Source organism: Numida meleagris, chromosome 5 (assembly GCF_002078875.1).
Source record: "Numida meleagris isolate 19003 breed g44 Domestic line chromosome 5, NumMel1.0, whole genome shotgun sequence".
NCBI classification, from domain to species: Eukaryota; Metazoa; Chordata; class Aves; order Galliformes; family Numididae; genus Numida; species Numida meleagris.
The window spans coordinates 19,671,946-19,699,259 of NC_034413.1; the positions used below are offsets into that span (position 1 = coordinate 19,671,946).

At 38.9% G+C, this 27,314-nt stretch overlaps 1 protein-coding gene across 11 annotated transcripts in view; it reads right to left on the reverse strand.

Moving 5' to 3' along the window:
- USP54 (ubiquitin specific peptidase 54) overlaps nt 1-27,314 on the reverse strand; it is a 100,003-nt gene that overhangs the window by 27,666 nt on the left and 45,023 nt on the right. For all 11 annotated transcript variants that reach the window (XR_002440023.1, XM_021400775.1, XM_021400776.1 and 8 more), the window contains 8 exons: nt 24,775-25,644; nt 22,200-22,292; nt 10,922-11,056; nt 8,510-8,623; nt 8,296-8,378; nt 5,441-5,546; nt 2,455-2,601; nt 484-633 (listed from right to left, as the gene is read on the reverse strand). Coding sequence is in view for 10 of the 11 variants with exons in the window: in XM_021400775.1 (XP_021256450.1) it covers nt 484-633; nt 2,455-2,601; nt 5,441-5,546; nt 8,296-8,378; nt 8,510-8,623; nt 10,922-11,056; nt 22,200-22,292; nt 24,775-24,921 (975 nt within the window). In the remaining variant the exon portion in view is untranslated. The remainder of the gene's footprint in view (nt 1-483; nt 634-2,454; nt 2,602-5,440; nt 5,547-8,295; nt 8,379-8,509; nt 8,624-10,921; nt 11,057-22,199; nt 22,293-24,774; nt 25,645-27,314) is intronic.

A 27,314-nucleotide genomic window follows, 5' to 3' on the forward strand; every position in this document is an offset into this window, starting at 1 on the left:
GGAAAAGGGAAAAGGGAAAAGGGAAAAGGGAAAAGGGAAAAGGGAAAAGGGAAAAGGGAAAAGGGAAAAGGGAAAAGGAAGGAACAAACAAGTGGAAAATTTGTTGTTGGCAGCAACTATCAGGGAAAACTGGCATCTAGATAGTTCAATAAACAACCCCAAGAGCCCACACTAAATAGCAACACTGCTCCTCAGCAAGGGAAAGAGACGCATGTTAGCCTTCTGTACAAACAATAGGGTTTCAAACAACATGAAAGCAAGATTAGCAGCCAACATAACAAAACAAGAATAGGGTGCTTCTGAGATTTCTGGTATGCTTTTCCAAGAACGTTTTACTTAACTCATGAAAAGGTGCAAAGCTATGGGTGTCTTGAGTGGGAAAATAGATTAAACTTCTCAAAGTCTTTAAAGAACAGTAAGGATTTGTACACAAGTAGTTGGCAAATTTCAAAGAGACTGTTTTTCTAAACATTATTTTCTTACCTCTTTGACATGAGCATCATCAAAGTACATCCATTTACGAATTTTAGTTTGGAAGAAGAAAGTAGAATAATGTTTTCCATAGTAACAAATCATTCCCACCAAATACAGCTCTGAGTGTTTTGCTCTGTCATCAGTTACTCTGAAGAAGAGCTTCAAGAAGGAAGATAAGAAAAGTGAAAGTCAAAAATCAATAAAATAACACAGCATTTTACATATTGCCTTCTGTTTGGAGACCATAAGGTACTATATAGAGGCATCAGTTGTTTTTCCTTCAAGAGACAGGGAAAATAAGACAACAAAGACTGAAGTAATTTACCAACATTCAAGCAAAAATAGAGACATAGACCAAGAAAAGACTATCAACCGAGCAGGTGCTCAAGAATTGAGTCAGTCTTGGAAACTCTAAAAATCTATAGAAGTAAAATGATGCACTGAAAGAAATTCCCCATATATTCTGTGTTGTGTCTGCCAATTCTATGAAATACTATTTAAATATGTTATTTCCTCTTTACTTTGTAGAAACAATGCAGCTCTGACACTAAACAGCTGGCATTTATTTTTGACTCAGACTTCAGTTTAAGATAATATCATGTAAAAGATGAAATGAAAATATCAGCAGGTCAAAAGAATTTGTCCCACACAGAAATCTGTTCTCTGATTTTCATTGACCATGTTCTATTTAAAAATATACTGCAGTCATTTTTAGTGCATTTAGTGCTTTACTATGCAAGTACTGCACTTCCAAAGCCACATTTCCATTAACTTGCTCTGATTTTTAAGTATTTTAATGTAGTATCTCAGTGCTATAGTAGGACAAAGCCACAATTCAGTATATGAACAATTTAGCACTAAAACATTGTCTAATTTAGATTAAGTAAATTCTCTAACAGAGGAACCCTATGGATGCTGTGCACTACTAATTCAACCTATCAGTCAATCAAACAATGTCAGTCATAATCTCTGAGACTACTCAGTTTTAAGTAACTCCTAAGCACTGCAACTACTTGCTTAAATTAAAAGGATAAAGAGTTAAATAACCATAAACCATATTTTATCTTCATAAGTAATAGAAATAAACTTCTACTCCTCAAAGTGAAAAATGTACAAGTGTATTTTAATAAAAGTCAGCACAAATCACAACCTAAAATTCCCTTATACTATCCCTATATTCTATAGATGTTTTTATTCAGACAAACTGTTTTCTGGAGTATTTCTTTTCTTATTTTCAAGAACCATACACAATAATTTAATACAGCTGAGAATATGCAACTACACTGGTACTTCCATAGTTTCTGAGAAGCATTTGGAAACAGATCAGATCTTTGGATCTGCCCTCTATTTATAGAAGCTAAAAAGGTAAAGGTGGCAACTTTTTATTTTATTCAGTTCATTACTGAACTATTATGAGAAAAGTTGTGCATTTGGAGGTAGTTAAAATGCATAGGTCCCTCTGAAAGTAATGTTTCCCACCTATTTCCATGAAAACTATAACAAATGCAAAGACGACGATAACACTCTGATGGAACAAATTCTCAGCTTCGAAACACTATTTTTCAACATGGTCACCACTATTAGCTATGCATTTTCTCCAGTGATGAACAGCATTCTTCGCTCCCAAAAATATGCACCAGAGGAGGTGACCCACTATCACTGTTACCACTGCCTCACTGTGCTCACATCCACTGTTTGGTTGCCATAAACATTTAGCAAGCATTGATAAATGGCAGTGGGTGCCATTTTTGCTGCACGGAGGAATTAAGTGACACACCTTTGCTCCATATGCATTTCCATATCAGACGCCATTTTGTCAGACTGCCCCTCTGCTGTCACACAGCAATGAAATGTAGCAGAATACTGGCAGGAAGGTTCATCCTCTACTGTCACACCACTCACATCCGTCTCTGACATCATGGGCCAACATTCAAAATATGAGGCATTACTTTCAGAGCAGACCTCGTACAAAATACTCACATCTCCCAGTTTAAGGCAAGTGCCAAGGCTGTGAATAACATCCTCAGCCAGATCAGAGTGGTCTGAGTCCCAGACCAGGCCAATGGTGATGATCTGTGGAGAGTTCATCAGCACACGACGAATACGTATCTTTTCTCCACAGTTACTCTGAAAATTTAAATAAAACACTGAAAATAAATCTGTTCATTGTAATGTTAGCATTAGGCATTAACAAGTGCAAATTTCAAAAGTACAGTTTCCATTGCAGATCTTCATTGCTTATTTCCTGTTTTGTTTTCCTTTTCTTTATTTTTAATATAGCTATCACTACTTATCAACCAGCCATTTCCCCTACTCGTTAGCCAGAGCACTTGTCAGAGATAAGCTTGCTTTTGAAGTTAACACATTTCTCAGTGGTTCTTCAGATCCATTTATCTGTTGGAACTGTAGGCATCTTTAAATTGTTATGAAAAAATCATCATCTGAATTAAAAGATTATCACTGTAATTCTAGCAAGCAGAGCATTATCTTTTTATTTTTGGGCCAACTTTGAAGAAGTCTCATTAGAGCAATCACTTTCCCCTGGGGCAGGTCACATGTGCTCCTCACAAAAAAAAAAAAAAATCCCAGAAAAAAAAACATCTTAATAATGAGAATTGTTTCTTATTTCTATGGGGAACCGTTTCAAAATGGAATATTATCATTTCTGACACTACAACTCTGGAAGAAATCGTAAAGAGCTCCTTCCTGACAACAGTTTAGAAAGTTAACCAAGTGCATGTGCGGTTGTGGGCTTTTTTTCTTGATTCCAGAGAGAAATATAGAAGATTATGATGCTTACACATAGATATCATGCTTTATATAAAAGATTACTACATACACATTTTGCAACTGACATTCAAAGTACAAGCAATTCTATGGATTACCTCAGCAAAACAAAAACTATCTTATTCTCAAATAGTCATCATCTTTGCTTCTCCTAGCTAACATGAGCACTTTTTGCAAGACAGGAATAATATGAACTCCTAATAAGTCATGCAAGTGAAGCTTCTATTAGTCCAGCCTTAGCTAAACATCAGTAAGAATGGTTCCAAAATGAACAAAGGGTCAGCAAGAACTGGCAAGCAATTTTACCCAGCTGATTATTTCACAGTTACAAACCAGTTCATCTTGAACAAGAATAGTCTTAGTCTTTCTACTAAATAATCATGTTTTAGTTATTAAATATCTTAGACTTATGCTGTTGTTTAAAATATGAATATCTTCATTTCCTTTACTCAGATAAGTAAAACCACATATTCAGTAATATCCCTCCATAAAAAAAAGAATTTAATATTTGGATGGAGACTAAAAGTGAATGCTTCAAAGTTAAAAGCTACAGAGGGCTGGTGGGGCAGGAGGCAGTCATAGAATGGAAATGCTTACAGCAGCCCCAGGGAATGGACACACAAGCCATTCCTGCTGGAGCCTGTACTGCTAAATTTCAGGCTCATGAGGCACTGAACAGTAGCATTACACAAAGCAACAATTATGCAGCTGTTCCCTGCCCTAAGTAGTAATCAATATGTAAAGAAGTTTGATGATGGCTCTTCTTACATACTTATTTAAGGCCGTGGATCTGAGTATATCCAGATTAAAAGGCAGAAAAAGATACCAAACTTATTTTAGAACCAAATCAAAGCCTTATGATTTGAAGAAAAAAAATGTTATTTTTACATGAAAGCATTTATATTTTTCTTAAGCTAATTGATGTATGCATTTAATTCAGTCAGATTTTGCCAGATCTTTATTACATAGCAGAATGGAACATTTTTAGAAACAGCAGCCTATAATTATCAATTTAGCATATACAGTAATCGTTTTTAAAAGGTTATATGCCAGTTAAATGCAAACCATCATTCACTTTTTAGTCAGCATTTCTCATACACCGAATAGCATACCTCATTGGGAAATTTGAAACAATACTCCCTCAGATTTTCGGTGATGGTTCCTGCCTTTGACATATCTCTTGCAGATATACCAGGTAGCCTACAAGCCCTCACCGCTAGAATAACCTCTGACAGTAAGAAGTGGCTGTTCTTTTCTCTTCTCCTACGATCAATATTTTGCCTATGTGATGCACATATAGTATCAATAGTAAAATTTATTTTAACCAAAACATTGTGAGGGAAGTTGAATGGAAGATTATCCAGGCAAAATAACTGACCTTCTACACGCAATTACAGTAACTGGTGCAGAAGTTCTACTATCTCTGCCACAGCATGGTACCACTGGGAAGATTCTTTAAGAAATAAGTACATCTTTTCTCATGCTCTTATTACAGATGGTACACACTGCTTTCATAGGAAAAAAAAAATCATCACCAGAGAAACTGGATGAATTTTTGGAACACTCCTCCTAAAAAGCCTAGCTAATCAAAACCACTGCCAACACGCAGATCTCCCATAAAAAAATAAAGTCTCCACATTCTCTTTCACTTCTATTTCTTTAGATAAGGTCTGAGAAATTTCTTCACAGGATAAAAGAAGAATAATTGCTGTTCCATATGTCAGCATTGGAGGCTTCACCAATCTTCAGTGAGGATGAACATCAAACATATGATAGGTACTCTGCCAGCAATATAGTCTTGAATAGGAATGAATTGTGCACCCATTCCCTGTGGGCAACGTAAACATTTCCAATTTATTACCCTCCATCAACTTTTCTGTGGATTCTAATTTTCTAAAAATACTCATTCCTTATTTTCCATCCAATCCATGCCTGTTCTCAACACTCATCTCTTTAGTCAAGGAAGCACTCAGCATCAGCATTTCTTTACTTTTCTTCATTAAATAACTGAGGAGTACTGAATTCAAACCCAAAGAAAAATCTCATCTATCCTTTCTCTTATCATTCCAGTGAACTAAATCTTGAAAAATGTTCATGAATTAAAAAAATATATATCAGTGTAATCTGTTAACTCTTCTGTCCTCTCTGTCTTGCTAGCAAGAAAACTAAGCATACTAACCGGACAGTTCCTCAGGTCACCCATAGTGCTGGCATTCTGCAGTAGCTCTCCAAACATATCTGGAGTGGGTTTCTCACGTCTCTCCAGCATACAAATAGCTTGATTGCTTTAGTATAAAGGATAGGAAACAAATTTTAACAAAAATATAAAAACACAAAACACATGAAAAACGTTTCCCTGAAAAGTTAAGAACCTTAAATTACACAATGTTTTTTATATTTAAGGTTGTAGTACAGAAAAATGCTATGATTAAAAATGCTCCCCTTCAGCAACGACATTAGTGAAGTACCATATCCTCACTGAAGAAACTACGGGTGAAAAATAGCACAGTATTTAATTGATTTCACTGCCCAAGTTAAAAGAGAAGTTACAACAAGTACACAAGAATACTAATGGTCAAAGCATACTCAAACGTATCAGGTCTTAAGAGGTAAATAAACATACTACTTTTTCTGGGCATTTTTTTAAATAATGTGCAATTCAACATTTATTGAGATTTTTTTATATAAAGTACTGAATACAGTTTACATGATTAGTGATTATTTTGCTGCTCTTCTAATAAATGGCAGGTAGAAACCACAAAGAGGAATGAAGCCTAGCTTTACATTACTCCTAATACACTGGTAGTGGTATCTTTCCACAGAGATCTGCAGGAGAACAATAGTTTTCAAGGCAACCTTTTGGGGCTCTGCCTCTCATGCAGGACAGAGTTTTTCATCCCAATCAAAATTTCAAAACAGAAACAAACAACATTCTTGCCTCTACTATGTTATGACAGATTTTAAATGAGCAGCAACGATGAGAAAAATCAGCTTCCCTCCTCTACAATTAATTCACCAGAACTGTAAGAGAGCTAGAGCAGCAGCTCCTTGAATGAAAGGTCATGGCAACCAACAACTAGAAAGACCAAGTGTTATACACATCTTCAGCATTAACAAGATAGAGTAATCAAGGAACTAAGACTGGTCAATCTTGCTCTACTACCTGGGGAGACAATGGACCAAACCCCTTTGGGAATCACCTTGTTGTAAAAATGATAAGAAGGTGAATCAGAACTGTCAGGAGATTTACCATTGACAAACTATGCATGACTAAGTTGACTAATTCCTATCATAAAAAGATAAGCTCTATTGATAAGAGGAGAATAGTGAGTATCATTTGGTCTCTAGCAAGATTTCTGAGTCTTCTACTTTGTTCTCATGGCCAAACTGTGAGGTGTAGACTGCAAAGGTACAATCTCAGAAAGCCAACTGCATCCTGGGCTGCATCAAAGGAGGTGTGGTCAGCAGGGCAAGGGAAATGACTGTCTCCCTCCGTTCTGCCCTGGTGAGGCCTCATCTGAACTATTTTGTCCAGGTCTGGGGCCCCCAGCACAAGAAAGATGCGGAGTTGTTGGAGCAGGTCCAGAGGAGGGCCAGAAAGATGATCAGAAGGCTGGAGCACCTCTCCTGTGAAGAAAGGTTAAGGAAGCTGGGCTTGTTCAGTCTCAAGAAAAGAAGGCTTAAGGGAGACCTCACTGCAGCCTTCCAGTACTTGAGAGGAGCTTATAAGCAGGAGGGAGACCTACTTTTTACAAGGTCTAATAGCGATAGGACAAGGGGGGACAGTTTTTAACTAAAAGAGGGGAGATTTAGATTAGATGTTAGGGGTACATTTTTCACTCAGAGGGTGGTGAGGCACTGGACCAGGTTACCCAGATAAGCTGCAGATGCAGCTCCCTGGAGCAGACTCCCTGGAGGTGTTCAAGGCCAGGTTGCATGGGACCCTGGGTGAACTGAACTAGCGCCAGATTTAGTGATTGGCAACCCTGCAAGGGCAGGGGGATGGAACTGGGCGATCTTTAAGGTCCCTTCCAACTCAAGCTGTTCCATGAATACAAGGTGGATCAAAACCTAGCTGGAACTTCAGGCTCAGAGAATCAAAGCAGAGCCAGCAGTCAGTTACCAGTGGTGCTCCTCTGAGGTTGACACTATTTAACATTTTCATAAATGTCAGCTTGCATAATGAATCACAGCCCCACCCTTATCAAGTTTACAGATGACACCAAACTGGATGGAGCAGTAAAACTGCAAGGGAATGCTGCTACCCAGAAGGCTCCTGACAGGTTGGAGGAACGGGCTGACGGAAGCCTTAAAAACCAATAAAATTGAATATAAGAAAATACAAAATCTTGCAACTGGTACAGAGCAGAATCAGTGCAGCATTGTTGACTGGGGACTGAATGGTTAAGGAGCAACTTTGTAGAAAGCTGGTAGAAAAGTCAAACATAAGTCAGCAGTGCGCACTCACAGTGATGAATACAACTAAATTACTGGGCTTTAGCATGCAGGTTGAGCAAAGTAATCATTTTCCTTTATTCAGTAACCACAAGGACACATCTAGAGCATTGTGACCACTTTTACAAACCCCCACCCCCTTCCCAGTACAACAGATGTATGTACAACTGGAATGAGTCCTGCAGTGAGACAAGAAAGAGCTGGATATATGGGGAAAAAACACACCGAGAGGTAAAGCTCTGGAACAGGCAGCCTGGAGAGATAATGCAATTTCTGTCCTCGAACCTTTCCAAAACTCAGTTGCACAAAATCCGGAGCAGCCTAATCTAGCTTTAAGTTAGCTCTGGTTTGAAAGGGAATACGGACTAAATATGCCAAGACACACTGAACTGTGCCTAAGTTACCTTCTGTTCCACTAAACCCTCATGCTCTTTGTAGTGGTCATAAAGGCTCCACCAACTCTGAACAAATCACATTCTGGACATTTAGTATTACGAATGTAAAGATCAAACAGCAGTGTTAGCATAAATAAGAGAAATCCTATTGCCTGTAAAAAAAAGAAAAAAAAATTCAACTCACCAAAGCGACGTTGTGGAGATATAATGTACCATTTGGATGAAAGGTAATGGGTCAGAGGTGGCACCACAGCTGGTACAAACACACTAAAGAGAAAGAAAAAGTAATGTACAGACAAGATTTTTTTGTGTGTGTGGTCCATGGCTACACATGTCTTCAGATTGAAACATGAAATTGAGAAGTGGTGATTCGTATAAAACATGCACCATCATCTCACCTGTTCAAACAAGGTCATTGCAAACTTCTGATGTGAAACACAATGTGGTGCAGTGCAAATATCTTCCTTTGTCTCATCCGCAATGTGGAAGTGAATTCGCATTAACAAGTTTTCCTAGTCCAAGAGACAAGAAAGAGTGAAAAAGTATCAAGCAGCTTCAAATGTAAAAGAAAATGGCTGCCACATCTGATTTTTAAATGCTATACCAAACAACCATTTATTTACTGGTGCAGTTGAAGATTCTGCCATTGACTACTCTGCCCAACAGTCAAAAGTCAATGGATTTGACCAAATACAGCAGATAGAACAGCTCCACAATTTTACATTGGTTGCTACTAAGTTCTTCTCATCAGCACGAAGTAACCCTAAACCAATTTCTAGACTACACAAGAATTTCAAAATATGATAAATAATCTACATTCTATGAAAGAGGATGAAAGCTAATAAATGATGAAGTAGACTAAGTTCCACATGAAACTAAAGCACTGAAAATTTTCTAGACAATGCCATCTGTTTTAAAGCTCTAAGGATTTATTTTCATCTCCTCCCATTGCTAGCAACATTTAACTGGGACCAACAGCAGACTTCCGCCTCCTCTTCCCGTAGCAGTTTTCACCACCAACATAAGTTGCATGGATGGTTGATATAGGTTCGCAATAACCAGGTCAAGATTAATTATTAGGCAAAACAGCTTTGTCCTAGTACAATTTTCCCTTAACCTTAGAATCTAAGGTCTTCTTTTGACATTTAAATTAAATATCTGCCTTTAGGGTAGAAAAGGTTAAGTGGTAAGCTTTGAAATTATCTCTACCTTAAAGCTTAACCTCAAAATAGACCATTTTTAACCATCTTTGTGCCAGTATGATTAACCTAATAAACATGACTGTGGTAACTCCTCCTGTAATATTAGGTGGGCTATTTACATTACATTTCTCAAGAAACAAACTAAATCAGAACTTCCCATGTTGTACTATGTACAGACCTCTGTTCGTCTGCTGCACGCAAAGATTTGACAAAGCTGTGTTGACTCCTACATAGTCTCATCTCTTTTATTTCACTTTGAGGCTTTATTGTTATGATCTATTTCCATTTTGAGCAGGCCTATTAAACCATACTGTTTTTCTATACCATTACTGTCTGTGTCATGGTATTCCGTAAACACAGGGAACCTTGGGTTATCATAATCCCATTAGCAATCCATTTAGTCTAAGAGAGGAACTACAATAGTTCTATGAACTTTCCACTTTACAATAATTTCCCATATTGCAATTGTCAAATTAGGCAGGTACAGGAAACAAAAGATTTAACATATGGAAAGGACTCCACCCATAATTGTGTTTTGCCTGAGAGGAGTTTTACACTGCAATAGTAAATCCAACATGTTTGTACTTGGATTAAGTACTAATATCTTTGTTAATGGCCAGTTAGTATGTATACACACTTGAGGCTCCCCACAGACACCATCATTTCCAAGAAGGAAAGGAATCAATAGGACTGCAAGACAAAAAATACCTCCTACTTAAAGAAATAGATGAAAATAAAGAAGGAAAAGAGGAAAATGTGAACATAAGAGAATATCACCAAAGTGAAGATAATAAAAGATAACAAATCTCAGTGAACATGTACAACATTGTTTGCAGAATTGTTAGCACACAGTTCTGGCTGGAGGAAGCATCTTCAGCGAGCAGTAATAGTCAGAAGTGCAGAACAGTGGAGCAAGAACAAGAGAAGTCAAGGGTCCTGGCCACAATATAATACAGAGCATCTTTTCAGTACACAGTACTCCCTTCAGTATTACCTGAACATCAAACCTTACTTATTTGGTGCAATTTTTCTTCAAAAACCTTAACAATTCAGAGCAGGTCTGCAATATAAAATTTTCTGAGGTATACCTGCTAACAGAAGTTTGGGAAGAGGAGGGCCAAGGCAGGAAATGGTAGATCTTCACCAATATCTCTATCTACACAAAGGCTATAGAAGTAGAGAAGCAAGCAGTTCCAACTGATAATTTTGCTGGTGCTGACAAAGCCTGTGCACTAATGACCAACTCTGAGTGTTTGCAGATGAGAAAACTGGATTCCATTCTTTGATTGAGAACATTACGTTTGTGAGGTTTTAGCATCATACACCATATCAGAATTTTGAAAAGCATGGAGAGAATTTTTTATAATAAAAACAATTCCTACTGAACATATACTTGAGACTACAAGCAGTACAAATGTGAAGTTGAAATTTAAGTATGTAATATTGATGTTTCCATTTCAAAATCATTAGTGATAACTCTTAAAGCAAACGCTGGTTCCTCCTCTGGACACTTCAAGCTTCATGAAGGTCTGTTGGAATTGGGGTGGGGGGCTGACTGTGTAGTGGGGGAGTTTGTACCTATGCCTTCAGATCATCTTTCATACTCACAAAACATTCAGCAGCATCATCCATGATGCCCAGCTGGAACCGCTGCTCATCCTGAAAAGTCTTTGCAAGAGCTGTGCGTAGGGCATCTGAAGGCAGCACCTTCTCACTGCTACACTGAAACTGGTTGAAGATACCCTAGTAAGAAAACAAACAAAAAGTTTAATCACTGTATTTTCAAACACACAACCACTAAGTTGTCTGAAAACAAACAAGAAGCTTTTAATTCACGTTGATCAAGTGATAAAGATATTTCTACTGTAAAGGGACTACAATAAAAAATCCTAGGGGTTTTTCCTTTGAACCTGTTATCTATCTTCCTGGTGCTTTCCTTTCTTTCCTTTCAAAGAACACAGAGGCAAAGAAGGGAGGGTTGGGAGCCCAGGGCTAGCTTCCCTGCATGTTAATCATCCTTAGACCTTCCTCCAAATTTGATTCCTGAAACAAATACAATGGACACCCAAAACTTCTTCACTTTTTATTCCTATTTTTCTGACTTGACTTCTTAACTTCACAGCAGTAGCATTCTTCTTACACATGCCTTTTTCTTTCCTCTCTCAGTCAAGGCTTTCCTAACTTTTTAGCTCACAATATGTTGTCTGCAATCTTTCAGGAATTCATTTACTTTAAATAAGCTCAAGTAGGTAAGAATCAGATGATGACTGGGTCAGCACAAGGAGAGGAAAATGCATGACATGAACAGCAGCTCCTATCTATGGCCAGCTGATTCACTTGCTTCCAGACACCTGTATTTTCAGACCTGTCTATCTCACAGCTCATCTGGGTAATGACTTGCAACAACAAGTAGGTCAACAAAGAAGCATTATCATCTAAAGTGTGAGTTATAAGCATGAAAGTTCAACATATATTCCCAACTGAATAAGCCCCAACTTTTATTGTGTATGTATAATCTCCAGAACATTTTCTGAATTGTTATTTAATTTTCATTGTGCCCTCCTACAAAAAACAGAATAATATTGTATGCAAGATCCTCAGTAAGTAAAAAATTCTAGATCTTATTTTCAAACTATTCTTACTCTAATTTTTCATGACAAACGAGTATCTTCATCAGTGTTGAACTCAAAACTCTATTTGCCTCTAAAACTTTCCACACAACTTTCTTGAAGATCTCACAAAAAAGCTTGTTCTTACTGCAACTGAAATAATATCTTCAGTTGTTTACTATGTGGCTTTTCTGCCTTCTAGACAAGTAAAAGCAAACAAGAAAGCTAGCTTCAAACTGCTTTGTTGATTTGGTTTTCTTTCTAATCTGTGATGAGAACCTGTAGTGGCATTCATTCCTACGTTACCTCTCCCCTTAATTACTGAAAGCTTCTTCTCTCCAGCATACTTGGAATCAATATTCATTGGAAGTAAATAACCTGAATCTTTCTCTCCTTTAACTGGTCTTATTTGCTTCTTATCAGGAAACGAACAGGTAAACTGGAACGTCTACCAAACTAAGCTGCTTTGAGGAAGTTGAAAAAACGCAGAACATTCCTGCCACTGCACAGCCATACAAACAAATCTCAGTGTCTGCTTCATTCCTGGCTATGGAAATGATAGAATTTATAATGTTGACAGGTTATCTAATACAGATGTAAAATATGCATCTCTCTTTACTGCTATTTTTATTTGGTAGTGCTTCCGGTGCTTATTGATGGATGAGGGCCCACTGTGCTGAAGACGGTAGCTCTTCTGATGCGACATTTATTAGAATATCAGATAATAACAAGGAAAGATGTCACAAAGAGAAGGCTGTGAGGCAATTAAGTCTCACATCTCACGAGTGTCATGGTTTTAAGATAGCCGGTTATATTATTACATCATAACATCATGTAGTGTATGTACCGGTTCTCAGAAGAGAAGAACTACCACATTCCCCAGAGGACTTTGCAACCCTGTTACCATTTTCCGGTCAGAGGGAAAGATAAAAACTCGCCTATCACGAGACCTGTTTCTCTTCTCGTCCCATCAGCATCTTGCTCCCCAGCCGTCTCACCGTCGATATTAGAGTAAGGCCTACCTTAACTTTGGACACTCTTTCATTGTACTGGATTTATTAGCTTAAATTGTAATTATACTGTATTATAGTGTGTTATTTTGCATTCCAGTATCTTATTTAGTAAATTTGTTTGTTTCTCCTCAGATCGTTGCCGCTGTTTTGTTCTCAGGCCCATCTCCCTGCCCTTTTTCCCTTTTCCCTTTCCCTGGGCGCAGGTCCATGGGTCCCCTGCCCCATTCGTCACGGAACCGGGCCAAACCAGCCCGTAAACCGCTGACGAGTTAGACAATAGCTTTCTTCAGATACTTTACATATACATATATAAAAACTGAAAGAAAATCCAAGTCCGTCCTTAACAATCCTGATTCCAATTTGTCCTGCTGACAACAGAGCATGTTTCTTGTTGCATTAGTACATTTTCCTGGTTTCAGCAGACCTCAAAAACAAAAGCAGCGAAAAACAATTCCACGCTATTTGAGCTCTTCCCTTTAAGGGATTTAAGAGCACTTGGAAGTATTCGTGACTGTGCTTCAGAAACATGTTCATTCTTGGTTACCACTGGTCTCTCTTCATAGATCTGGAAACTGAGGCACTTGCCTAGTGTCTTGGCAGGCAACTGAGTGGTAGGAAACTGATGGACAGGTCACGGTTTGTCCCTAAGAGCTCAGAAACAACTCTGCATTTTTGGCAGGAGGAGAATCAGCATAGGCTCCTCACAAGTTAAAAGCAGAAGCCACCAGGCAGCCACATTTCAGGAAATAGCATACTTCACTTTTACCTGTAATGTCCATAATAGTTAATATAAAAAGATTCAGGAACAAAAATGTGATCCTGATGATTATAAGCAGCTCTTTGAGTTTTCCAGAATACCCTCCATTTTAATTTTTTTTTGGCATCACAAAATAATTGCAGCCTTCATGATTAAAAGAACAAAAACAAAAAACCTTCTAGTAAACATAGCAGCCAAGAATTATGAAATCATTTACCATAACCTTAGAACAGAAATAATCTAGGAAAATTAAAGAATATCATAAAGAATTTTATATGTAAAATCAAGCAAAAGACCCTGATATTACACAGAAAAATGTCCTTCAACATTTGGAATGGCAAAGAACACAATGGTATAGTCTTCTTTAAATTATGAAGATTAAAATGTCTTAAAAACAACAAATAATTGAGCATCTCAGCCTTAACAAAGATCAAATTTTATCGTGTCATCGCTCAATGTAGTTTAAAGTACTTTGAAACACACTAGTGTCTTGCAGGAAGCCTCCAAAGCACCTTAAATAGAGTCAAAAGCACTTTGAACGCAGGGTTGTTGCTGTCTTTTCAGATTTTCTTGCTGTTTTGCTTTTGCTTTGGGGAGCGCAGAGGGAGATAAGGGAGCTGTTTCTCCTTCTTCTTATTTTTCAAGACACATTCTTTGCTCACCTTTTCTTCAGAGCAGGTCTTTCTTGTCTCTCAGACTTAGATGGACAGGTATGGCACTTCCTGCTGTTTCATCGTTTTAAGTTATCTAAGTTGGATCTCTCACCTTAATTTCTGATCTTGCCCTTGAGTGATACTGTTAAGTCATTTACATATGTTCCACATGGAGGTCTGAAAGCCAGCTGGGCGCAGACCAGGAAAGCACTGCTGGTCCTGCTCCGGGAGTTTTCAGGACACCATTTCTCCAAGTGCTTCTGGAGCTTAATGGGAGCTTCACACATGAAACATTCAAACTCTGTTCTCTTTCAAAAGCTTCTTCACCTGACAGTGAAAACCCCATTAATGTATTCACAGTGCTGATGTTGTCCCCAAAATGGCCACATTCCAATACAGCTGAGAGTATCCTTAAAAGCCACAACACGAAAAGAAACTACAAAAAGCTTTACAACAAGAGAAGTCTTTCCTATTTTACCACTTTTCAGTATCTCAAATCAAAGAAGCAGAACTGAAAAATATATTTTTGTACATAAATATATCTAGGCTTAACATAAAATGTGAGCAATTCCTAATATTGAATTAACAACTGTACTTGGATTTCTATACCGATGATCTGTTCCTGGAATGTAGGAAATAGTCAATATAGAAGAATATGAACATGGCATTTTTCAGACAGGATGCATATTTTCTAGTAACACTATTTTCCTGAGCCCTATTAAAAAAAAAAAAAAAGCCATCTCTTTCTCTCTCCCCGATCTCCTTGTCTACAGATCTTCCAAGGTCTGGAAAGGGTAGCACAGACAGCAGAATTAGGAAGCACAAATGATCCTTAACAGAAATAAACTGCTGAAGCCAAACAAGTTGCATCTGGTCCATGCTCAAGTACTATGTCAGGATCAGCTATATTCTTCACATAGTTGGTCTTAGGCCAGCTTGCTCATAGGCATCCAAAACTGGAAATTCCTTAACCACTCCAGGCAATCTGTTCAAGGGCCTCACTTGGTTTATTACTGTTCAAGTGGCTTTTTCTTAAGTTTCTAACTGGAAGCTTCTTGTCATTTCTACTACAGATTTGGGCTTTTGACATCTGTCAGAACAGGGGCTTGCTGTGCCAGTGCTCTCCCAGAATAATATCCTCCAGCTGGGGAAGTGTGGGAATCAGTACAAACTTTCCAAAGCTCCAGAGGAGAACGACTTACAGTTTGAGGCAAAGAACCCTTATTATGCAATTAGTCAAGATAAAACCTGGCTTTCTTCTTCAGATTTCCAAAATTCACATGCATTATCATAAAATGACTTGTGCTTCATTTGATTAGAGTATAAGACAGTCACTCTTCTTTGAGGTAGTTCTGGGATTGATGTCTTAAGACTTCTTATTTTCAAGACTGTGAAGCTGAAATAACTGTGAATTCCCTTCCCCTTCCCGCCTCTAAAAGATCTGCTCCAAATTATCTCTAATGATGCTTGCAATTCACTGTCTCCTTAGGAAAGAAGTATTCAGTTCACTTGGGGTACATTGGTATCTGCAACATGTATCTGGCCAGATTGATGGAACAAATCTCATCTTAGCAATAACTGTTGAATCAGACCAGTGTCCATGCACTGTAAATTAAGAGTTCTGTTCTTGGCAGCTTTCTGAGAATCAATTATTCTCCTCCAGCACTGTGCAGAAGTTCCTCCTGAATGGAGAGAGTGCTGCAGACCCAGCATCATGACATTTCTTTCAAAGAATAAAACATGTTCCTCCAAAATGCTTTACTATTTCCCGTGTTTAAAGTTTGTCTTTTAGCAAAAGCTCTCCTCTCCTGATGCAGCCCCCTGCTCAATACACCAACATATTTCAATACAAATTCTAGCTGCTAAATTCACGCTTCTCCCACCCAGTCTCCTAAATTTCCATTAGCTCACATTTCTCCCTTAAATTTCCTCATGTTAAAATTGCTTTCATGAGTGCAAGTAATACTGGCCGTATTTGTCTCTTTGGATCACTTTCTAAACCTCCACAACTGAAAATAAACAACCTAGGCTTCCATTTAGTCCTTTGTTTTACAGTCTGATCTACATTTTTATTCATGCTGTACCCTAAACATTAATATGTCACCTCCCAATATGGATTGTAAAGTCATACATCACCTGGCTACTAACAAAATCAACTAAAAAGGCAATCATTAATTGGAAGCTTCAATTACTGGTTTATTAACTCAGGAAACTTGCTCCTAATTACTATTGTCTGGGAGTTAACGAAAAGTGCCAACTGAAAAAAAAAAGACTATAGAACTGTACTCTCTTTGCAATCAACTTTTTACTTAACGGCTCAACCATGTTATGAACATTCCATAAGAAATCCCTACATTTCAAACAGGTGCCTAATCAGAACCATGAATTATTGTCATTCCATTTCTTTAAGCATTCTAATATCCTATTGTTCTCAATTTTCACCTTAGAAAACAACAACCTACACAGAAAATTCACATTCTTCCTGCTTTTGTTGCACATGACAAAATCACAAAAAAGAACAGCCCTGTTGGAATTTATCAATCAATAGAGTATTCTTCTTTGCAAACTACAAAAAACACCCTGTCCTATATCCTGGCACTACAGAGCTCCCAGTACAATCCCTGGAAGGAGAACAAACTCTCTGTGGCATGCTCAGCACAGTGGACGGATTTCCCCCTTCCTGCCCCCTTCCAGCTGTGATAAACACACACCAAAGCAAAGTCACACTCCAGAAAAAGGAAAACATAACAGAAGAGAGTAGACTTGAATATTAATGATAAATCAAAAAGCTGTTCCAGTGTTACAGCAGGCAAATGGAATAGTGGCAAAGACACCTACTGTGCAAAAAACAAAACAAAAAAACACCACTTTATAATGCTACAAAATCTTAAGGAACAGTGTTTGAGATTCCAGTACAGAGTCTGCAGCTCTTCCTTGTCTTTTTACAGCCCTTGACGCAATGTTCCTTCAAAAGGGACAAAGAACTTACATCTGTAATGAATTCACAAGCATAGCTGGGTAGCTTAGCAAGTTTTAAAACTACTCCACTTTAAGAATTTATGCAATGGATACCTCCAGTGTGGCACAACACTAAGATGTGATTTGATACCCGATACGACACATCGCTGTCCTGTGATTGTTCTTTTTATAAATATAATTTAAAATTATAAATAATATTTATGGAGCTAGCTGAGTGTTTACAGTAAATACTGTGCATGACATCAGAATCCCTAGAAACAGTTGCAGCAAGCCAAGCATGTGTGGAAAAAGTAACTACTTTGGTATTATTCGAAGGCTAAATTTAGCCTAGTGGAGATTATCTTCCTCTAGAGTCAACAGGAAGAGAATCCTCCCTTAAAGCAACTGCTCAAATTTGAGAAAGCGTGAATCCTCTCTGCCCGATGCAGAAAGTATCCTGCAAAGGCAAGCTGGAGAGAAGGGGTGAGTTGGAGACTCTTTCCCCCAGGTACTGCCCCCTTCCCAAGCTAGGCTGGAAGCAGAACATGCTGGCATGCTTTGGAGAAAAGCAAACACATCCTGCCCCATCCTCACTCGGTCTGGGCACAATCTCGGGCAGGTCCACCTGGCAGCATGCAAAGCTAATTACCTCTCCCCAGACCCTAATAGGAGATTTTCGCATGGTATAGAGCTCCAAATTCTTGGCTTCCCACTGGATCCAGCCATATCTTCTCCCTCATCTTAGCAAAGCCTAAGGCAAGATTCAAGAGAAAGAGGATGTCAAAGACCTACAGGCTAAGTTGGCAATACCCTGGCAGGACAACGGTTACAGGCTTCCAGTGCAGACAAGACCAGAGCAGGGGAAAAGATGAACAACGATGGGAAGGGATGATCTGGCTGCACTGGGACACAAATCACTCTTGGTAATGCCTGCAGTAATAAGTGCATATTAAGCACATTATCACATTTGTCATACACAAGTTTACATGTACCATGTGCCAGACAATCCCAACTCCTTCAGGAAAAAAAGGAGCAGTTTGAGAACCACCGATCCAGAGGGCAGCAGAGAACAAGTAAATACTTTAAAATAGCTTTTTTTATTTTCCCTCCCTCGTACTGCCTTGCTTAAGGAGTTCATGAAAATGAATGCAGTGGGGCTTTTTTGTTTGGTTTGAAGTGGGGGGAGGTGTACATCCTCAATTTGATTTAGAGTACTACATATCTGTATAATTATTTGAATTTGAATCAGTAATACCATGAAAATCAGGGAATTTTTTGAAGTATTTATGTACGAGCATCAACATTTTACACCATTTAATAAAGGTGGAAACTTGTCATGACATCATAGAATGGCTCGGGTTAGAAGGGACCTCAAGGATCGTCAAGCTCCAACTCCCCTGCCACAAGCAGGGCCGCCAACCTCCACATCTAATACTAGATCAGGCTGCCCAGGGCCCCATCAACCCAGCCTTGAACACCTCCAGGGACGGGGCACCCACAACGTCTCTGGGCAGCCTGTTCCACCACTTCACCACCCTCTTGGTAAAGAAATTCCCCCTGATATCCAACCTAAATCTTCCCTCCTTCAACTTAAAACCATTTCCCCTTGTCCTACCATTATCTACCCTTTCAAAGAGTTGACTCCCCTCCTGTTTGTAGGCTCCCTTTAGGTACTGGAAGGCTGCAATGAGGTCACCCCGCAGCCTTCTCTTCTCCAGGCTGAACAAGCCCAGCTCCCTCAGCATGTCTTCATAGGGGAGGTGCTCCAGCCCTCTGATCATCTTTGCGGCCCTCCTCTGGACCCCCTCTAACAGCTCCCTGTCTTTCCTGTATTGGTGGNGAGGTGCTCCAGCCCTCTGATCATCTTTGCGGCCCTCCTCTGGACCCCCTCTAACAGCTCCCTGTCTTTCCTGTATTGGTGGCCCCAGACCTGGACACAGTACTCCAGATGGGGATGGCCTCACTAGGGCAGAGTAGAGAGGGACAAACACCTTCGTCTCCCTGCTGGCCACCCCTCTTCTGATGGAGCCCAGGATACCATTTGCTTTCTGAGCTGCAAGAGCACACTGCTGGCTCATGTTAAGTTTTTCACCCCCCCCAGCTCTCTTCTCTACAGGGCTATTCTCAAGGACTGCTCCTCCCAGTCTGTAAATATGCCTGGGATTCCCCCAGCCCAAGTGCAAAACCCCGCACTTTGCTGTGTAGTGCTGTGTAGTGTGTGCTTCTCACTCAGAGAATAACAAAATTGTGAGATACTTTTAAGTTAATGAACATAAATCAGGAGTAAAACAGTTCTGACTTCTCACAAGCAGATTTCTATGTATTTTTTCTCTTGTATAGCTTTGCAATAAATGTATGCAAGCTTTCTGAAAGCTGTAGAACAGACTTGAGTAAAACACTGATATTTCCCATGCAGAACAGGCTGTGGCTAGAGAATACATTAACTTTTTGGTTTGGATTAAAGCCAGTTGGAATTTATTTATTTACTTTGTCAAGTACTAGTTACTGCCCACATTTAGAAATAATTTTCCAGATAATTCTTTACTTGTTTATGTATTTCTTCAGTATTTTTCATTGTATATTGAATTTTGTGAGCTACTGGAATTCTGCACACAATCAGATTCAAGTATTCTAAAGCGTACAAAAGAATTTTCAGGATTCAGAGCAATGCTAGAAACTTAAGACTGCAACACCTTATGGCTGAACGTGGCATTAAGAACTGCAGAAAGGAAGGAAACAAAAAAATCCTGGAAGATACCTGTGAGCAAGAAGAGAGAACAACAAGTTTTCGTAAGGATGCATAATTTAAAAATAAGTATATGGCTGCAGGCATGCAATTAGTGAATTCAACTACTCTATCACTTAGAAGCCATTATAAAACGGCATGCTGCACATTTCTGCAAGACATCAAGAGCAGGAATGATATCAACAAAACTGAACACTATTTGACCCAATGTCTGCTTTTAATACATGTATTCCAGAGGTTCTGCCACCCTCCAGTCTTTTGTAGTGCTTTCTCCCTCTAACATTGCTACTGCCATTGCAGATGCATCTTTGTCCACAGTTCACAGAATCATTCACAGGGGTTGGAAGAGACCTCTGGAGATCAAGTCCAACTGCTCTGCTAAAGCAGGCTCCGTTGTGTAGGTTGCACAGGAAAGTGTCCAGGTGGGTTATGAATACCTCCAGAGAAGGGGACTCTAAAACCCCTCTGTGCAGCTTGTTCCAGAGCTCTGTTCACCTTTCTGTAACAGCTACGTAAACGTTCATCCTCTCCTCTTTCACAGAGTGCCATTGTCCACTGTACTTTCAGCCAAACGGCAGAACCTGAACTCTTGGTATCTCCCTGCAGTATCTTGCCGCTTTGTTAAACATGAGAACAACAAAAACTTTTATTCGTGATCATCTCCCAAATCCTGTTCTTTCTGCCCTTACTTATCAAAGAATGCCAGCAATCACTTGGCAATATTTGAGGGAATTAGCTTTGAGTCATTTATCCCACTGAATTTCATGAACTCAAACCAAATCAAGACTAAGTTTTGCCATTTCTCTATAGGGAAAGGGATATCCTTAATATTCCAGCTTTCCTTTACTTGCATAGCTGTATTTCTCACTTTGGATGCGCTATCCTTCTCCTAATGTACTGTAATATAATCTTCTGAAGATACCACTGTAAATATTCCTCTCATCATTTCAACATGTGTGATACAGATTCTTCATCAAAAGGAGATATCTTCTTTCATGCCTTAAGAGTTTCCTCTTCGCTGTTCTTCTGCAATGGAAAACCCCTCCGGAACAACCTAAGAACTCCCTAGATAGCTCATTTTGAGACTATCTTGACCAAAGTACCTCTAAAAATCACTCACCAGTAGCAAGACTGCTATTATACCAAAAATACTGCCTGTGAACTTTAGATGATCTCAGTTCAAACCTTGCACTCTCAATTTTGCCATAAGACATGCTATCTCTCCTTTCCATCACTGCACAGAATTCATAGTACAATAAATTCTCCCACAACAAATTTAAATATTTACTATGATTTTACAACCCATTTATGATCAAAGAAAATGACTTAGTCATTTCAGAAAGAAAAATCACTGCTCAGAAACATTAAAGCTGGTGTGTTCATCATGTTTTGCTTCTGACAAGTTCTCCCACCAGGCTACAGAAGCAGCAGTGGGTTTACAGCAGAATTTTAAAAGGAGGACACAGACACACACACACACAAATCCAAAACAGAAGCAATAGAAAGTAATGGGTAAATATAAACAGTGATGTAGGATTGTACAGTTTACTCAAGTACGTAACAGTATTTTGAGCAACAACTAGCATCTAGATCTTACTGTCCAGGCAGCATCTGAGATAGATATTTTATTTGCATATAAAAACAGAATTGATGTTTTCTAAAACAGAGACCAAAAAGAACTCAGCCATTTAATGCAGACATCAATATTTACAGTAGAAAAATACTTTTTAGCCTTATATAATCAACAGTTTTGAACAGAAACGCCTCTCATGCTGACATTTAAAGCAGCTCTCAAGGAAGGGTGAATTCTGAAGAACATATTATCCATATATGATAAAATATTTATACGCCAAATGACAATTTAGGAAAATAAAAAAAGATAACAGTGCTCTAGTGTCTGAAGTACTATTTCAAACATGGAGGCTTGCAATGATCTGCACTCTACTGATGACAAAATCCTATCTGCAACTTACCTACAGCATTTTCCACAATGCATTGCTGAACATATTTAAAAAACAGCACTATGATATTTGCATGCTGCACCTAATCAGATTTATTTGCTTTCACCAATTTCCAGATGTAAGTTTAATTAGACATGGAAATACTGGAGGTATTTCTGTTACTTTAAAAAATTATTTTCCAATCTTTACCTTGAGAGCACAGAAGATGCAAGAATCTCCCATACATTTGTGCGTTGTGATTTGTCGGAAACTGCGTCGAAAAATGTCAAGGTGCCAAAGAACCTGAAACACAAAGAGGAGCACAGCTGATTTTATGAATAAAAAAAATAAAACATTGCATAAAGCTTTGACTAAGCTGGACACACTAAACAATTCTAGAAGTAACGCCAACGAACATTGCTTTTAACAGTGCGTCTTTTAGCTAACTGCAAGTTGGCATTTTCATCTTTCTTCCTCAAGAACTGTAGCACTTATGTACATAAAACTACAGCAGGACGCTTCTCTCAAATCCTTTTTATGTGCTTTAGACCAAAACCACATTGCTTTGTCTACGCAGCAGAATCACACTGCGAAGCTGCACAAAGCTGTAAAAACCCCAAGAGATGCCCAGGTCAGCTCCTTGCATCCCGTTTCTCCTCCCCTTTGGCCTCAACGCTCTGAGAAGAAAGGGCAAATGTCAGAAACAGAGGAGCAGCAGTGTGTGTATTAACAAGCTCCCAAATGTCAAAACAATAAACAGCTAAAATCACCTACGTCCAAATCCTGTCATTAGGAAGTGCTTTTACACACCATGATGACAGGCAGATTTCTAACCCTAACCTGCGTGGACAGTTATACTTTTCCTTCAGGACAGGTTATTGAGGTGATGATCATAGCATACAAAAGCAGGGTTTTACGCATCGTGCTAGCAAAAGGCACAAGGCAAACTTGGCTGGAACAGCACCAAGCTTTGGGTTAAGTTTTACTACCAAACCTGGGCATCCATATAAATTCTCATCTGCACAACAGTGTCAGCACTGAACCAAGGTGCTTCACAGGCAGCTCCTCATGCTTGTTGCTGGCTGCTTCAGTGAGTACTAATCAGACTTTGCTGCCAGCCCTGCCCTCAGTCAGGAGGCAGAAGCCCACACTGAGAGCAGCCCTGACCTGAATTGCACTGTGCCAGGCTCCAGGCAGAACGCGATGGTTCAGGCTGGCATGTGACTGACTGAACACTTTGTTAGCACCAACAGAGGGACCAAACATCTAACCAATTAATTTGTCCTGAAGAACTAACTAGAAAAACAGCATTCTGACCAAAAATTTGTATTGTTTTCAAGAAATGTAAAGCAGCTGTAACAATTCCTTAACAAGATCAGAGTACCTAAATGCTACCTAAAACTGAATTACAGAAATGACACTTCTGGGGCATATTGGATCTGTAAAGTTTCCCAAACCCTCAGAATGTTAGGGTTATGTTTTTACTCAAACTTGTACTTAAGAGCCTGGGAGGCAATGTAAGTCTTTGAAGCATCTGATTACATATAACATTCCTGAACAGCTACTGCAGACTTCACAAAAAGAAGAAAAATACATTTAGGAACCAGTCCAGTTTTTCAGTGAAATTGCCTTTGGAGCTTATCTTGAATGTTTATAGAAATACTTAAAAGTAAAGAACAACAAACATTCAAGAGTCTAACACTGAATGTTAAAAAATTAAGACAAAAAACAGAAGTATATATAATATTATAAAACTATTAACATCCTGGTTTTTAAATAATAACAGTAATAAATAATAAGCTTAGGCTACAAGTATTTCTGGTATTCTCTCTCTCTCGAGCATCAGAACAAAACTATTTCTGAAGCACACCAAAGGCCAGGGTGCACGCTTCTACTTTCCTGTACAGCACACAGCTGGCATTGGGCTCTACTTCGTTCTGACCTAGGCTCAGTAACTTGGGATTAGGAGGCAGTGACTGCACCATACAGCTTAACAAAAGCAGTTAATGCATCACTGAAAACCGCATTTTTCTTGAATTAGTTACCTTCACACCTAGTACTGTATTTCCTGGCATACTGAGACTATGGAGGGTCAATACTAAAGTTTCCATTTGTATTACTTGCATCACCAGGGTATCTTGAAGCCTGAAGCTAGCTGAGAAGCTAATTGTGCCCATGAAAAAAGGCTGCAGAGACAGTCTGTGCTACCCAGACAAGTCACACGATGGGACTGAGACTGAGGGCTGAAACTCAAACAGATGCTCTGAATATGTAAAAAGTGACAATACAAGTATAGCAGCCACCCCACTGCATTTTGGCATAGGAGAATTGTTTCTTCTAGATCAAAGGTAAGTACTCCAGCATCTAAACTGCAAATCAGCAGTAAAAAAGAAAATTGGACTGCATAAAATGGATTTTGTATAGATGTTATCAACCTTTAACCTGGATTGGATCATCAAGAATAATTAATTTACTTTAAGGAGCAGACATAATGCAACATCCTACTAATTTAAATTAAGTTTTCTACACATTTCCATCTTTGGTTGACAGCTTACCAGTTTACACAGACAGAAAGGATTCAAGTGTCAATGCACCAGGAAAAAATTAAACTTACAGAAGTTTTTCTATAATGCAACAAACATGCATTTCCAAACTTAGCTTTATTTCACCTAGGCTTTCAATTATGACGCCAAGCCCAACTGCATTTGTTGCACATCATAACCTAAGAAAGTATTGCAATCGACACAAAGAGGTCACAGAAACAGTTTACATTTTGTGTTCTTACCTGTAAAGCGCTATTCAGGAAGCAACTGTTCTGCCCAGGTTCATTGCTGAGACCTTTACTGGGTGCTATCGAAGTTGTATTTCGTGGCGTAAACATTCCCTGGACATTCCCTCGACCCACAGAAAAGTAACTTCTTTTCCAAGACATCTTCCAGCTTTAGCTGCAGAACACGTAGGTTTTGGCTGGCAGAGTATTTTACTCGATCAGATCTTTCCTGTCTTTCACCAAAATTCAAAACTGGAACAACATCCAACCTTCTGCACGTTATAATTTAAATGGAATTTATCCTTTCTTCAGGAGAGCAGCAGTTTGTTTCTTTTAAACCCAGCCCAGGATACTATTCATTTGATGCTTATGTATGCAAAAACCTCCTTTACAAGCAGCCACAAAGTTTATGAAAGGGAAAGAATCCATGGTCTTGCAAGTTCATCTGTTATGCTGTTGCTCTTTTTTTTTTTTTTTTAAGTGGGTAGTGGCTTCAGGGAACAAATGGCAGATTAAGGAAGTCCCAGAAACGAGAGAAGAAAAACCAACAGCTACCTTCCCCCCGCTGCCTCCCCAGAAAAACAGCTTCACTAATTCTTTTATAATCCTCCCATAGAAGATGGGAAAAATCCAATTAGTGAGAGAGCAGAGAAACCAAACCCAAAATAAAACCTTTGCAGCTCTGTTTCAGTTACTTCTGTCTTGGGTGATGAAAGAGGCATTATTCTCACAGGAAAAAAAGCAGCAACTCCAGAACTTGAGAGCAAAGAGCTTGAGAGTAGCGAGGAGTCTCTGATACAGTTCGTCTAATTCTGCACGCAATCTTTAGAAGTTTCTCCTCCTGATCGTCCTTTTGCAATTGGAATGCCCAGCCGCGCCAGAAAGCTTGAGAGAGAAAAATAATCAAAGGCTTGCGTCACTTAATTACTCTCTTGGCTTTGTGGTGTTCTGCCAAGACCAGAGCTGCCTCACCTCCCACAATACACAGAATCTTCTGAGACAATGAAAAAAAAACAAAAACAACAAACCTTCCTCCGCCCAAAAAATAAAATAACAAGGAGAACACAGCATTCTAAGAAAAGAACGTTAGAGCAAGGAGGCAGGTACGGTGGAAGAGTTAAGAAGTTAGATTTAAAAAAAGAATAAAAAACAAAATTTACACGAACTCCATACAAGTTTTCACACATATCCTTTGCAATGCTTAAGTATCAAACTTCTTAAAGACCTCTTAGCAATTCATAAAGTAGTGGGATGACATTACGAATGTTAAACTGTCAATACTAGAATTGGGATTTTGCACTGATCCTTAGATTATGAGATGAGGAAGACACACAGCTCCCCACCAGCTCAGAAGGCAGAGCTGTCTTCAAACAAAACACTCTCCATATTTTCTTAATCAGATATAGTGTTTATCTATATAATTGACATTAATAGAACTTGCATCTTCCAAGAAACACTGATGCTTCTAAAGAAGTGAGAAGAATCAGTAAACTGCTCTTCCCGCCACAAGTAAACTTTAGCCCTCATCTTTCAGGAAATGTAAGAAAATAAAAAAAATAAAAAAACAACAAAAAAAGCATTTGTTTTAAGGAATTCCTAGAAACAGGAACTAAAAGAATTTATGATAAAATACTTTTATTTTTATTTCTCGCAAGACCATTCCACCTCTTCACTGAGGGTTGTACAGTATTTTCCTGGTACATTACCAACAAGATTTAGGACTATCCCACTTTTGGTAACAGGGTAAAAATTGGGTATAACTATTAGGACCAATCTGAACAAGATAAGGCTATTCCACATGTTCTGAAGTAGTAATTGCACTACAGTATCACTACGAAATAGGTAAAGGCAGAATTTAAGCATCAGCAAAGTAACTCGAAGAGTAACTCCTTACGAAGATGAAGATAACCTGGGTATCTGTGGAGGTATGTTTTTCACCTTCCCCACAATTACAATCTTTTCATCTTCTGTCAAAACACAAAGAATTTCCTCAACATCCACAAAAGTGTTAGAGCAGCCCGATCCATTCCCTTCCAGTAACCTTTTGTTTGTGCTTTCATTAATCTCAATTTACAAATATTAATGTAGTCTCTGTATCGCTGTAAGGCAGGCAAACATCTATATAGAGATGAATATTCTTCATGGTTGCCAGTATGCCATGCAAAACACTCAGATGTGCTTGCAAGACTGCAGACGGAGACCATTATCACGCCAGTCGCACAACATTCCTGAGTGCTGAACGTATACAGGACTCATTTCAAAGCATTTTCAGCCTCAATCCCCTTTTCTTTGCTCAATCTCGTAAATGAATCACAAGCCAAACAAACTGTGTGAAGTAAGTTAGTTTCAGGCAGCAACGCAAGGATCTCTGTAAACCACTGCTTCTTGCAGTAGGTGCAGTAGCAAGAGATCAGAGCAGGATCCACGAGGAATGAGCTGAGGCAGCAGACCCTGCGCTAACTCACAAAGTCTCTGAGTCACACACTTCTTTTCACAGCACCGATGGGAAATACAACTCAAAACATGTGCCAGACAGGCAGGTGTGAGCAGCAGGG